The following is a 12,694-nucleotide window of genomic DNA, read 5'->3' on the forward strand; positions in this document are numbered from 1 at the left end:
TCATCCTGTTTGCCGTCTCTGATCTAAGGGTTCTAATTAGAACCAGAATCTAAATCCTCCACCTGTCTCCGTGTCTCAGGGTCAGGACGGTAAAGACGGGTACGGACCCTCAGGACCTAAAGGAGCTAAGGTAACGGACGGTTCCGTCGTCTCATCGGTTCCTACCAACACACAACGTGTTTTATATCCGTCTCCTCTTCGTTTCAGGGAGATCCTGGTTTCCCTGGATACCCCGGTCTGCTGGTGAGCAGAGAACCTCATTTACTCACATTAAAGTATAATGTTTAGCAATCATCTAGTCTCATTGAGGACTCATGTTGATGTTTGAATGGTTGGTGGAATAAATGGAGGAGACTGTTTCTGTGAGTCACATCTGTGGTGTGTTCAGGGTGAGGACGGCCTGCAGGGACCTAAAGGACATCCAGGACGCAAAGGGAACCCAGGACGAGGCGTGAGTGTTAACGTTCCTCTGATCTTAGGTTCTATTATCTCCTCCAGGAGATCATGAGACCTGCTGTGAGTGAGTGATGCATGAACATGTTCGGGGTGTTCTGTCTTCGTGCTCAGAGTCCTCTGGTTGTTCAGTGAACCAACACACTGACTCCTCACTCACTGCTCTAAACCTCCTGTAGGGGGCGCTAGTGAGAACACAGAGGACCAAAACAGAATGCTCACTGCAGCTAACATCTAACAGCTAAGAGCTAACAGCTAAGAGCTAACATCTAAGAGCTAACAGCTAACAGCTAACAGCTAGCAGCTAACAGCTAAGAGCTAACAGCTAACAGCTAACAGCTAACATCTAAGAGCTAAGAGCTAACATCTAACAGCTAAGAGCTAACAGCTAAGAGCTAACAGCTAACATCTAAGAGCTAACAGCTAAGAGCTAACAGCTAACATCTAAGAGCTAACAGCTAACATCTAACAGCTAACAGCTAACAGCTAACAGCTAACACCTAAGAGCTAACAGCTAACATCTAACAGCTAACAGCTAAGAGCTAACAGCTAACACCTAACATCTAAGAGCTAACAGCTAACATCTAACAGCTAACAGCTAACAGCTAACATCTAAGAGCTAACAGCTAGCAGCTAACAGCTAAGAGCTAACACCTAACATCTAAGAGCTAACATCTAACAGCTAAGAGCTAACAGCTAACAGCTAGCAGCTAACAGCTAACAGCTAAGAGCTAACAGCTAACATCTAAGAGCTAACATCTAAGAGCTAACAGCTAGCAGCTAACAGCTAACAGCTAACAGCTAACAGCTAACAGCTAGCAGCTAACAGCTAGCAGCTAGCAGACGCTGTGGTTCTGCTTCATCGTGTCTGTTGGTTTGATCGCTGCAGGGAAACTCTGGCAGACCAGGAGAATCAGGCGTGTCTGGAGAACCAGGATATCCAGGACACAAGGTGAGTCTATCACCACCATCATCATCACCATCACCATCACCACCACCATCAACCACACCCTTTAAAAGCTGAGGAATCCAGACCACCTTAACTGTCAATCAAAGTCAAGCTCCACTGGACTTTTATTTTGAAGCTGAAATGTTTATTTGTTTCTTAGGAAGCACAGAACAAAAGAAATGACATTAAGTGTAACTTTTAATAAAGTGCACATGACGATTAAAATGAACACACATAGACAATAAACGATAAAAGGAATTTCATTGTTTGTGAGAGCTGGTTGTCTGTAATACCACCTTAAACCTCATACCACCTTAACCCTCATACCACCTTAAACCTCATACCACCTTAAACCTCATACCACCTTAAACCTCATACCACCTTAACCCTCATACCACCTTAAACCTCATACCACCTTAAACCTCATACCACCTTAACCCTCATACCACCTTAAACCTCATACCACCTTAAACCTCATACCACCTTAAACCTCATACCACCTTAACCCTCATACCACCTTAAACCTCATACCACCTTAACCCTCATACCACCTTAAACCTCATACCACCTTAACCCTCATACCACCTTAACCCTCATACCACCTTAAACCTCATACCACCTTAAACCTCATACCACCTTAAACCTCATACCACCTTAACCCTCATACCACCTTAAACCTCATACCACCTTAACCCTCATACCACCTTAAACCTCATACCACCTTAAACCTCATACCACCTTAACCCTCATACCACCTTAAACCTCATACCACCTTAAACCTCATACCACCTTAAACCTCATACCACCTTAACCCTCATACCACCTTAAACCTCATACCACCTTAACCCTCATACCACCTTAACCCTCATACCACCTTAAACCTCATACCACCTTAAACCTCATACCACCTTAAACCTCATACCACCTTAACCCTCATACCACCTTAAACCTCATACCACCTTAACCCTCATACCACCTTAACCCCGTGACTTTAACATCGTGTAACAAACAGTCAGTCAACAGGAAATGAACTTCTTTACATCACCAAATCATTTTTTTTGTCACATTTTAAGCAAACGAGTCAAAACATCTGCCGGCTCCAGATATGAAGATTTAATGTTTCTCTTTCTTTTTATAATGATAATTCATTTAAAGTATTAAAACGAGACATTTGAAGACGTCACCTTGGCTTTGGGAAATTATAAGAGCTAATTTTCACAATGAATATTAATTGGAAGATTCATTAATAAAATCAACAATCATACTGTAAGTTGCAATACCACCTTAAGGAGTCTTTCTGTGACACTTCTACATACCACCTTAAGTATCTGCGATATATTATGTTATATATTTATGAACCGTATGAAGAGACATTAACGGGTTCATGTTGTCTCTTCTTTACTCCTCCAGGGTCCCAGAGGTCAACCAGGGAAAACAGAAAAGACTGTAAGTCCACCTTAAACTCACTTCAGCTGCAGACGTTATGTACTGTCGCTCTTTATTCAGGACGTCTTCTGTGTTTTTTAGGAGTGTCAGCTGATCACCTACATCAGAGACAACTGTGGTGAGTCCACGAAGAAGAACCAGAACCTCAAACTTCTGACTGCTTTCATTGTTTCCATCATATCATAACTTATTTTTCTTCTTCCTTCACAGCGTGCTCCCTCGGTACGTAACTCACTGTGAAACCAGACCTAACCCTGAGCCTGACCCCTGACCCTGACACCTGACCCTACACTACCCACAAACCCAACATGTAACAGTGAAGTCTTTGATTGGTGGAGCTCAATGTTACCATGGAAATGTTTACCACATTAATGGTTACCTTTGACCTGGTCGCGGCTGGTTTCCAGGGTTACCGGTGACTGGAGAGTCACTGATGAGCTCTTTGGTTGGAGACTTATTATTACACGTTTTTAAATTTTTTCACAACCAATAAATTGAAGGACCCGACTGCCTGACATATTCATGAATCATGGAGAGGCCCTCATGAGAACAACTTCTTATCAGAACCCTGCACTCTGAAACCATTTATCTCTGAAGGCTTCCATGAGCCCCCCGAGGAGTCCCAAAGTTTAACCTAACCATTTGTTAGGATTAACATAGGATTATGTTTAAAACAAAAGTTAGGTTTAGGCAAAAGAAACAGTAAGTTCAGGAAAAACATCATGGTAGGGCTTAAAATACCTACTTAGTTAGGTTTAGGCAACAAAACCACACAGTCAAACACCGGTCTTCTGGTTTAAGTCCTGTTTGTTAGAACCCCCCCCCCCCCCCCCCATTACTTGCTCTGACTGTTGCTTAGTCACATGGATGCATTTAATCAGCATGTCCACCATGAAAAAGGCTCCTAAATGACTTTCCTTGTCATTACTTCCAACCTGGGTTAGGGTTAAAACAAAAACAGGTAATCAGTGTCCCTGAACAGGAAAGCGACAGATTAGAGTACGTGACTTGCTGCCGGGAGACCGGGCCGGCACAATCATGTTTAGTCATGAGACCGAGTCTAGAGGTAGAGAACAGCAGGTAGAGGACTCAGAGTCTAGAGGTAGAGAACAGCAGGTAGAGGACTCAGAGTCTAGAGGTAGAGAACAGCAGGTAGAGGACTCAGAGTCCGACTAGTGGCGGGACGGCCCGTCTGAGAGGCCCTCAGTGTGGCCTTCTCCTCAACATGAACTCTTCTTCGTTGGTGTCCAGGTGAGTCAGAGTGCCCGGCCTACCCCACCGAGCTGGTGTTGGGTCTGGACATGTCGGAGGACGTGACCCCGGCAGCCTTTGAGAGGCAGCGCTCCGTCCTCCTGTCCCTGCTGGAGGACATCGCCGTCTCCGAGAGCAACTGTCCGACGGGCGCTCGCGTGGCCGTGGTGGGTTACAGCGCCTACACCAAGTACCTGATCCGCTTCCAGGACTACCACCGCAAGACTCAGCTGATCGAGTCCGTGAAGAACATCGCCCTGGAGAGGACGTCCAACCGGCGGCAGCTGGGGGCCGCCATGCGCTTCGTGGGTCAGAACGTCTTCAAGCGGGTCCGAGCAGGAATGCTGATGAGGAAGGTGGCGGTCTTCCTCTCCAACGGACCCTCGCCAGATGTTAGCGACATCGCCACCGCAGTGATGGAGTACCGGGCCCTCGGCATCGTCCCGGCAGTCATCTCTCTGAGGAACGCTCCTGCTGTTGGTCGAGCCATGGAGGTAGGTTTCACCTGAACGGGTCCATCTTGACTCTCTAGAGTGATAAATCTCCTTCTTTATAAATCTGTAACTCAAACTGAACATCATGGTTTCTCCTAGAGGAAGATGTTTGAAGATCAATAAGTGGATAAATCAGCTGCTGTCTCTCCTCAGGTCGACGACTCAGGAAGCTCCATCTTCACCGTTCTGGGGAGAGACATGGCTGCCGACCTGAAGAAGGTCAAGAGCTGTGCCGTCTGTTACGGTACGCTGATCTCAGACCAGCTCTGATATCTCATTCACACTCTGCATGTTCATCATCAATCACTACGGCTCACATGTAAACAGTCCCAGCTCACATCACACTTCTGATTCTACGACTCAGCAGCTCTGTAATGAAGGAACCATGCTGTTCCATGTCTTCTACATCAAGGGCATTGTTAGCATTAGCATCAGTCTGTTATCATGAGAGCAGGTACACTACAGTACTGATCAGTCCATCAGACGTCTCAGAGGATGAAGGAAGTGTCTTCACTAACAGACGTTCTTTAGTTTAGTAGACGGAGAACCAAACGCTGTTCAAAGAGACAAAGATCCTCCGAAGAGAAGAAATCAGCAGGAAGCTTGGATTGAAACAGGAAGAGCTTAATGTTTCACAATAAAAGCAGCCTAGAACAAGCTGGAGTTATCTTCATCAAAGCTCTTCTTCAGTCGTCACATAGAACCAGAAGGTTAGTCTGGAGTTAGTACTGCTGGAACATCAGCTGATCTAATCACAGGTTACATTACATTACATGACATTCATCATCCAGTCCACACCGATGGCAAGCCTTCGGGAGCAACTTGGGGTTAAGTGTGTTGCCCAAGGACACATCGACTGCTGAAGCCGGGTATCGAACCACCGACCCTCTGATTGGAGAACTACCTTGCTCTCCACTACGCCACAGCCGCCCCTTAGGCGGAGGTTAAACCTCTTGAAGCCGGGATGTGGTGGAGGTCTGGAGGTCTGGAGGTCTAGAGGTCTGGAGGTCTGGAGGTCTGGAGGTCTAGAGGTCTGGAGGTCTGGAGGTCTGCAGGTCTAGAGGTCTGCAGGTCTAGAGGTCTAGAGGTCTGCAGGTCTAGAGGTCTGCAGGTCTAGAGGTCTGGAGGTCTGCAGGTCTAGAGGTCTGGAGGTCTGCAGGTCTAGAGGTCTAGAGGTCTGGAGGTCTGCAGGTCTAGAGGTCTGGAGGTCTGCAGGTCTAGAGGTCTGGAGGTCTGCAGGTCTAGAGGTCTGCAGGTCTAGAGGTCTAGAGGTCTGGTGTGAGGATATTTAATGAGTACTTATATTGGATATCAGTCCTCTCATAATTCCTTGACACAAAGATGAGAATGTTTACGTTTAACCAGTTTTTTGATGAGAACTGGTTTTTGTTCCTTCAGACCCCTGCCAGCGTTCGGAGCGGTGCTCCTTCATCCAGGAACCGGTGAAGCCCCAGGAAGTAGACATGGACCTGGTCATGGTAGCGGACAGCTCCAGGGAGATTCAGGCTGACGAGTTCGCCGGCATCCAGCAGCTGCTGGGCTCTGTGGTGGAACAGCTGGCCGTGAGCCCGCAGCCCGGCAGGCCCGGAAACCAGGCCCGGGTGGCCTTGGTCCACCAGAGCAGCGCCCAGGCTACCAAGGTAGATTTTGACCTCGGGTCCTACCAGACTAGCTCCATGATGAAGAACCACCTGATCCAGAACTTCAAACAGCAGGGCGGCTCTTTGTCGCTGGGACGGACGCTGGAGTTCACCCTGCAGGAGGTGCTCCTGAAGGCAGTCCAGCCCCGGAGGAGGAGGGTGCTGCTGACCGTGGTCGGCACCCAGACGGCTCACGAGGACCGAGCCAAGCTGCGCTACATCTCCCAGAAGGCCAAGTGTGAAGGGGTGGCGGTGTTCGTGGTGACGGTCGGAGATCGTTACGACCGGACGCAGGTTGAGGAGCTGGCCAGTCCGCCTTTGCAGCAGCACCTGATCCACATGGGCCGTCTGAGGGCTGACGAGCAGGGCTACGCCCAGCGCTTCTTCAGGGTCTTCCTCTCCGCCCTCAACAGTAAGACTCACATCCAAATACATCAAGTATTAAACATCTTCAAGGTTCTTTCACTCATATTGGTTCTAAGCAGCATCACACACTAATGAACTCCTGTTTGTAGGTCGACTTCACTGCTCTTCAGAAGATCGTTTTTAAAATGTTTCCCATAATATCATCTCTTAATATTACATTCAAACCACGTTTTCTGCTTCAAGTACTTTTTACTTGAATTCTTTGATTTAAGCTGTACTTTAACTTTTAATTGTAATAAGTATTTAAACATGAGTTACGGATTAGATACTCGTCATCACATGAATGTATTGATGTGTATTTCAGAGGGAATGAACACGTATCCTCCTCCTTCTTTAAAACGGACATGTGACCAGCTGACGGCTCAAAATGAAGGACAGATATTCACAAACAGGTAACTAGTGCTGCAGGATGACATGTTGCCATGACGACAGTAACTCACATGTGCTGCAGAGCAGAAACCATGAGTCCATTAATCTTAAGACACTTTGAAGACTCTGTATCGTATTCTCAAAGCTTTTTAATGTTTGTTAATAATGTTGAGTTTAAGGAATAAAATCATAAGATATTTAACTTTAAGATTCAGAGAGAGCCGGTTCCTCTGAGGACAGCTCAGGACTGTAAAGACTAATACTGACGAACACTGTGTCCAGTCAGGGGACGGTCGTGATGAAAGATGAGGAGTTCAGGGAGCAAGAGGAGGACAGGTTTCAAGAGCAGGCGGGAGGACGGACTCAGAGCGGACAGCTGGATGTCATCGACAGCCTGACCCGAGGACACGGACAGAGATTTGTCTCCCTGTCCAACGGTAGCCCACACACAGTACAACTACACACAGTACAACTACACACAGTACAACCACACACAGTACAACTACACACAGTACAACCACACACAGTACAACCACACAGTACAACCACACACAGTACAACTACACACAGTACAACCACACACAGTACAACTACACACAGTACAACCACACACAGTACAACTACACACAGTACAACTACACACAGTACAACTACACACAGTACAACTACACACAGTACAACTACACACAACTACACACAGTACAACTACACACAGTACAACTACACACAGTACAACTACACACAGTACAACTACACACAGTACAACTACACACAGTACAACCACACACAGTACAACTACACACAGTACAACTACACACAGTACAACTACACACAGTACAACTACACACAGTACAACTACACACAGTACAACAGTACAACTACACACAGTACAACCACACACAGTACAACTACACACAGTACAACTACACACAGTACAACCACACACAGTACAACCACACACAGTACAACTACACACAGTACAACTACACACAGTACAACTACACACAGTACAACTACAACACACACAGTACAACTACAACACACACAGTACAACTACACACAGTACAACCACACACAGTACAACCACACACAGTACAACCACACACAGTACAACTACACACAGTACAACTACACACAGTACAACTACACACAGTACAACCACACACAGTACAACCACACACAGTACAACCACACACAGTACAACTACACACAGTACAACTACACACAGTACAACTACACACAGTACAACCACACACAGTACAACACACAACTACACACAGTACAACTACACACAGTACAACTACACACAGTACAACTACACACAGTACAACCACACACAGTACAACTACACACAGTACAACTACACACAGTACAGTACAACTACACACAGTACAACACAGTACAACTACACACAGTACAACTACACACAGTACAACACACAGTACAACTACAGTACAACAGTACAACTACACACAGTACAACCACACACAGTACAACTACACACAGTACAACTACACACAGTACAACCACACACAGTACAACTACACACAGTACAACCACACACAGTACAACCACACACAGTACAACTACACACAGTACAACCACACACAGTACAACCACACACAGTACAACACACACAGTACAACCACACACAGTACAACTACACACAGTACAACCACACACAGTACAACCACACACAGTACAACCACACACAGTACAACCACACACAGTGATATCAGACAGACTCAGAGCTCATGGGCTGAACTCATATTAATAATAGTATCATTCTCATGCAGAGTCAACAAAGATGTTCTCTGTGGCTTGTGACCTGAAAAGTCAGCTGATTAAATGAACCAATGATGTCCGTCGGTTCCTTAAAAGGTTAATGTTCATCAATCAATTTATAAACAAGCAGGGCCCTTAAAAAGTATTAAAAACTCTTAAACACCATTTCTATGATGTATCTTCTTCCAAAAAGGTTGTGGGCTGAAGTCAGCGTGATAATCTTGGAGTTAGAACGTAGAAGGGTTCTGTGCAGTTTATTTAAGGTTCCAGCTGGACGTCATCTGTAAAGAACAGCTGTTGACCCGTTGGAGAGGTTTGAACCACGGCAGATATCACACACTATCCTAGTACTTTATATCACACTATCCTAGTACTTTATATCACACACTATCCTAGTACTTTATATCACACACTATCCTAGTACTTTATATCACACACTATCCTAGTACTTTATATCACACTATCCTAGTACTTTATATCACACACTATCCTAGTACTTTATATCACACACTATCCTAGTACTTTATATCACACTATCCTAGTACTTTATATCACACTATCCTAGTACTTTATATCACACACTATCCTAGTACTTTATATCACATACTATCCTAGTACTTTATATCACATACTATCCTAGTACTTTATGACACACTATCCTAGTACTTTATGACATACTATACTATGACTTTTTTGACAATAATATATGCTGGAGCGACCCTCGGTAAGGAAAGCTACGAGACGTTATGTTGTTATTCCGGTTATTAGCGGACAGTACACAGGCTACTGTGGGCCGTAGCCTAGGCAACAGATGACACCGTTCAGACACAGTCTTAACCGGCAGGACATCACGCTCCAGCACACAGACTCACTCCTTCAGGTTAGCTGAACAACACAATTACATCCCACCCCACTATATCTGGCAATCCCAGGTATCCTCTCTTGTGCCACCTAAACCCCATAGGAAGCCCGAATGACTGGCAGGTTTGACAGCTATACAGGTCATGAGACCTTCACTGACCCGCTGAACTCAGTAAATGTCATTACTCTTAACTTGAACAACTTCTTGTAACACAATAACCCTGATAACATAACAGTTGAACATTGTGTCACCCAGTCCATTACAATACTATAGTATGACTTTTATTTTATAATTTTGTTTACAACAAACTATACTTCGAATTTTTAAACGACATACAAAACTTTGACTTTTTGAATATTTTCTACGATGTACTGCAACAGGTCGTCAGATAGTAAAATGTATTGACACCCCCCTCCCCTAGTTTTAATATACATGCATTAATATATTGCACACCAAAACTAAAACAGTCATGCAACCAATGAAGAGGCCTGGTCACTGGTTCAAACCAGTCCTAAACCCTGCTAGTGCCCCCTAGAGGCCGCAGCAGCCATTACAACCTGCAATATCAAAGGGCTTCCCAATAAACAAAGTGGCCACAAAACAGTGACTTAAAACCAATATTTAACTTTAATGCTTCAGAGCTGCAGTTTTTGTTTTTACCAGATATGTTTCCTCTCATTGACTTCCTCAATGCATGCTTCATATGTCTTAACTGCACTGACTGTTGATTGCATCTCTTCTTGATTTTTGTTTAGTCATCAGTAACTTAACACTTTCTTTCTGTCGTATCAAACACTAGGATTAAACTAAACCTGTTTGGTATGTTTGTCTGGAATGATTCTTTGTGAATATCAGACTGCATGAGTTCTCCTGGAATAGCAGTTCTTAACATGTATATCTTAGCATTCTAAGATCAAACATTGCTGTTCAGATCAAATGAGAGCATAAAGTGTAGTCGTAGCTGAGTGTTTGTAGTAAATGTGTGTGTTCTGCTTTCAGCCCAGTGTCAGCTGGATGCTGATACTGGTATCCAGTGTGAGGACTATGTCCAAGTGTGGTTCTTTGACAAACACATCGGTGCATGCTCTCCCATCTGGTTTGGCGGTTGCGGCGGAAACGCCAACCGCTTTAACTCGGAACATGAATGTTTCCGGACATGTGGCGCTCATAGTAAGTCCTGACTGACTAACTGTTTCTTATTAACAATGTCACGTCTTCTTCCTCTTGTCCTATAACATCTAATACTTTGTCTTTTTCTTCATCACAATATGAGGGACTTCACAGGGAGGAAAGTAAAAGAACAGAAATATGAAATCGAGGATTCTAAACTATTGTACAGTTAGAACTGGTATCGGGTCATCACTACTATCACGAGGGCAGAAACCAAAGGAGCCTCCTTTAGATCAGGATAATGAAGAGCAGGATAGAAACCGTCCTCATGAATAAACATGCAGTGATGCTGCTGACGTTGATTGAATACCTGAAGCTTGTGGTTGGCTGTGTTCCAGATCCAAACATCCTGCCGACTCCGGAGCTGGCCGGCTTCGTCTCCAAAGGTAAACTCGTGACCAGCTTTAGGTTCATGTGACTTTGGAAACAGAAATATATATCATATATTCAATGCATTGACTGTCCCTCCAGACAGCTGTCTCCTCAGCCAGGACCAGGGCGGCTGCCAGAACTACACCATGATGTGGTTCTTTGACAGCCAGCAGAGGGAATGTTCTCGCTTCTGGTACGGCGGCTGCGGTGGCAACGAGAACCGCTTCAAGACGCAGGACGAGTGTGAGAACCTCTGCGTGACGAAGAGTCGATGAGGAGGATCAGCACTGAAACACACTGAAGCCCCGTCTCCGTGATCTAAAGCCTTCACAGCTCACTAGATTCTGTTTGAGTTCACTCTCATAACTTTAACAGCTTTTCACTCGTTCGTCTCTTTGGGTTTTTCTCTTGAACGTTGTGTTTGGTTCCATCAGAACTCGTTCTTTAGACCCTCAACATTTAGCAAAAGAACCCTGTAGAACTTCTGGACGTTGGGTCAACATGACGGACGCTGTGGCTCACTTTTTCTTTTGCTTCACTTCAGTTGTTTTATGAAGCCGCTGGAAACTCATGTTCACACGTTTATGAGTGAATATATATCGAAAAGAATGTTGACCCACTGAAGTGTGTTCATGTGAAATATTTAACTTCACCACGTTTGATCTGAGTCTCTGTAGGAGAACGTTACTCTGCAGGTAAAGATGCTCCCTTCATTTTTATTCTACAACCTTATTATCATGTAATCTTAGGATTTTAATTTTCTCCAATTCTTAAAGTTTTTATGATAAACCCTTATTTTACCATTTATTGCACCGTTTTATTATAAATAAGTGTTTGTAGTTCAGCTTTCAGAGTTTATAACACTAATATGAACCTGTAGTGGCTTCAGAACAGTCTGTCTGTCTGTCTGTCTGTCTGTCTGTCTGGACCTGGAGTTCACTGACTGTGGTTTATCAAACCAACCAATGGTGCTTCATGTAAAAAACAACAATAAAGACTTAAAACGTTGGAGTTCCTGCGGACAGTTTGTTTCTTCGAGGTCGGTTCATGTTTGTAAAGTAAAACTTTAAGTGGTCCTATTATGCCTTTCCACTTTCTCCCTCTCCTTTAGTGTGTTATATATATTTGTACATGTCAAAGGTCCGTAGAGTTAAAACCTGAAGTCCACGCCTAAAAGGAGTTACCCTCCCCCTCAGAAGCTCCTGAAACAGCTCCATTGAATTCTCTCCTTCACTTCTGTAACATTATGAGGTCATAATGTAACTTTATGAGGTCACAATGTAACTTTATGAGGTCATAATGTAACTTTATGAGGTCACAATGTAACTTTATGAAGTCATAATGTAACTTTATGAGGTCACAATGTAACTTTATGAAGTCATAATGTTAGAGAAGTTCTGGAGGAAGTTTTTTGAAATGTGAAACGTTGACCAATCACAACAGAGCGGGCTAGCTGACCAATCAGAGCAGACTTTGC

General features: G+C 44.5%; 1 protein-coding gene across 3 annotated transcripts in view; it reads left to right on the forward strand.

Moving 5' to 3' along the window:
- col6a4a (collagen, type VI, alpha 4a) overlaps positions 1-12,225 on the forward strand; it is a 52,454-nt gene extending 40,229 nt beyond the window's left edge. For 2 of the 3 annotated variants that reach the window (XM_054621484.1, XM_054621483.1), the window contains exons 28-42: positions 80-130; positions 208-243; positions 389-451; positions 1,343-1,405; positions 2,813-2,848; positions 2,930-2,966; positions 3,059-3,070; positions 4,100-4,593; positions 4,747-4,837; positions 5,992-6,645; positions 6,964-7,051; positions 7,311-7,465; positions 10,675-10,845; positions 11,184-11,231; positions 11,317-12,225. In XM_054621484.1, the coding sequence (XP_054477459.1) occupies positions 80-130; positions 208-243; positions 389-451; positions 1,343-1,405; positions 2,813-2,848; positions 2,930-2,966; positions 3,059-3,070; positions 4,100-4,593; positions 4,747-4,837; positions 5,992-6,645; positions 6,964-7,051; positions 7,311-7,465; positions 10,675-10,845; positions 11,184-11,231; positions 11,317-11,492 (2,175 nt within the window). In that variant the 3' untranslated portion in view covers positions 11,493-12,225. The remainder of the gene's footprint in view (positions 1-79; positions 131-207; positions 244-388; positions 452-1,342; positions 1,406-2,812; positions 2,849-2,929; positions 2,967-3,058; positions 3,071-4,099; positions 4,594-4,746; positions 4,838-5,991; positions 6,646-6,963; positions 7,052-7,310; positions 7,466-10,674; positions 10,846-11,183; positions 11,232-11,316) is intronic. The other variant, XM_054621485.1, reaches the window with a different exon arrangement.
- The last annotated feature ends 469 nt before the right edge of the window (positions 12,226-12,694 follow it).

This window comes from Anoplopoma fimbria, chromosome 20, assembly GCF_027596085.1.
Source record: "Anoplopoma fimbria isolate UVic2021 breed Golden Eagle Sablefish chromosome 20, Afim_UVic_2022, whole genome shotgun sequence".
NCBI classification, from domain to species: domain Eukaryota; kingdom Metazoa; phylum Chordata; class Actinopteri; order Perciformes; family Anoplopomatidae; genus Anoplopoma; species Anoplopoma fimbria.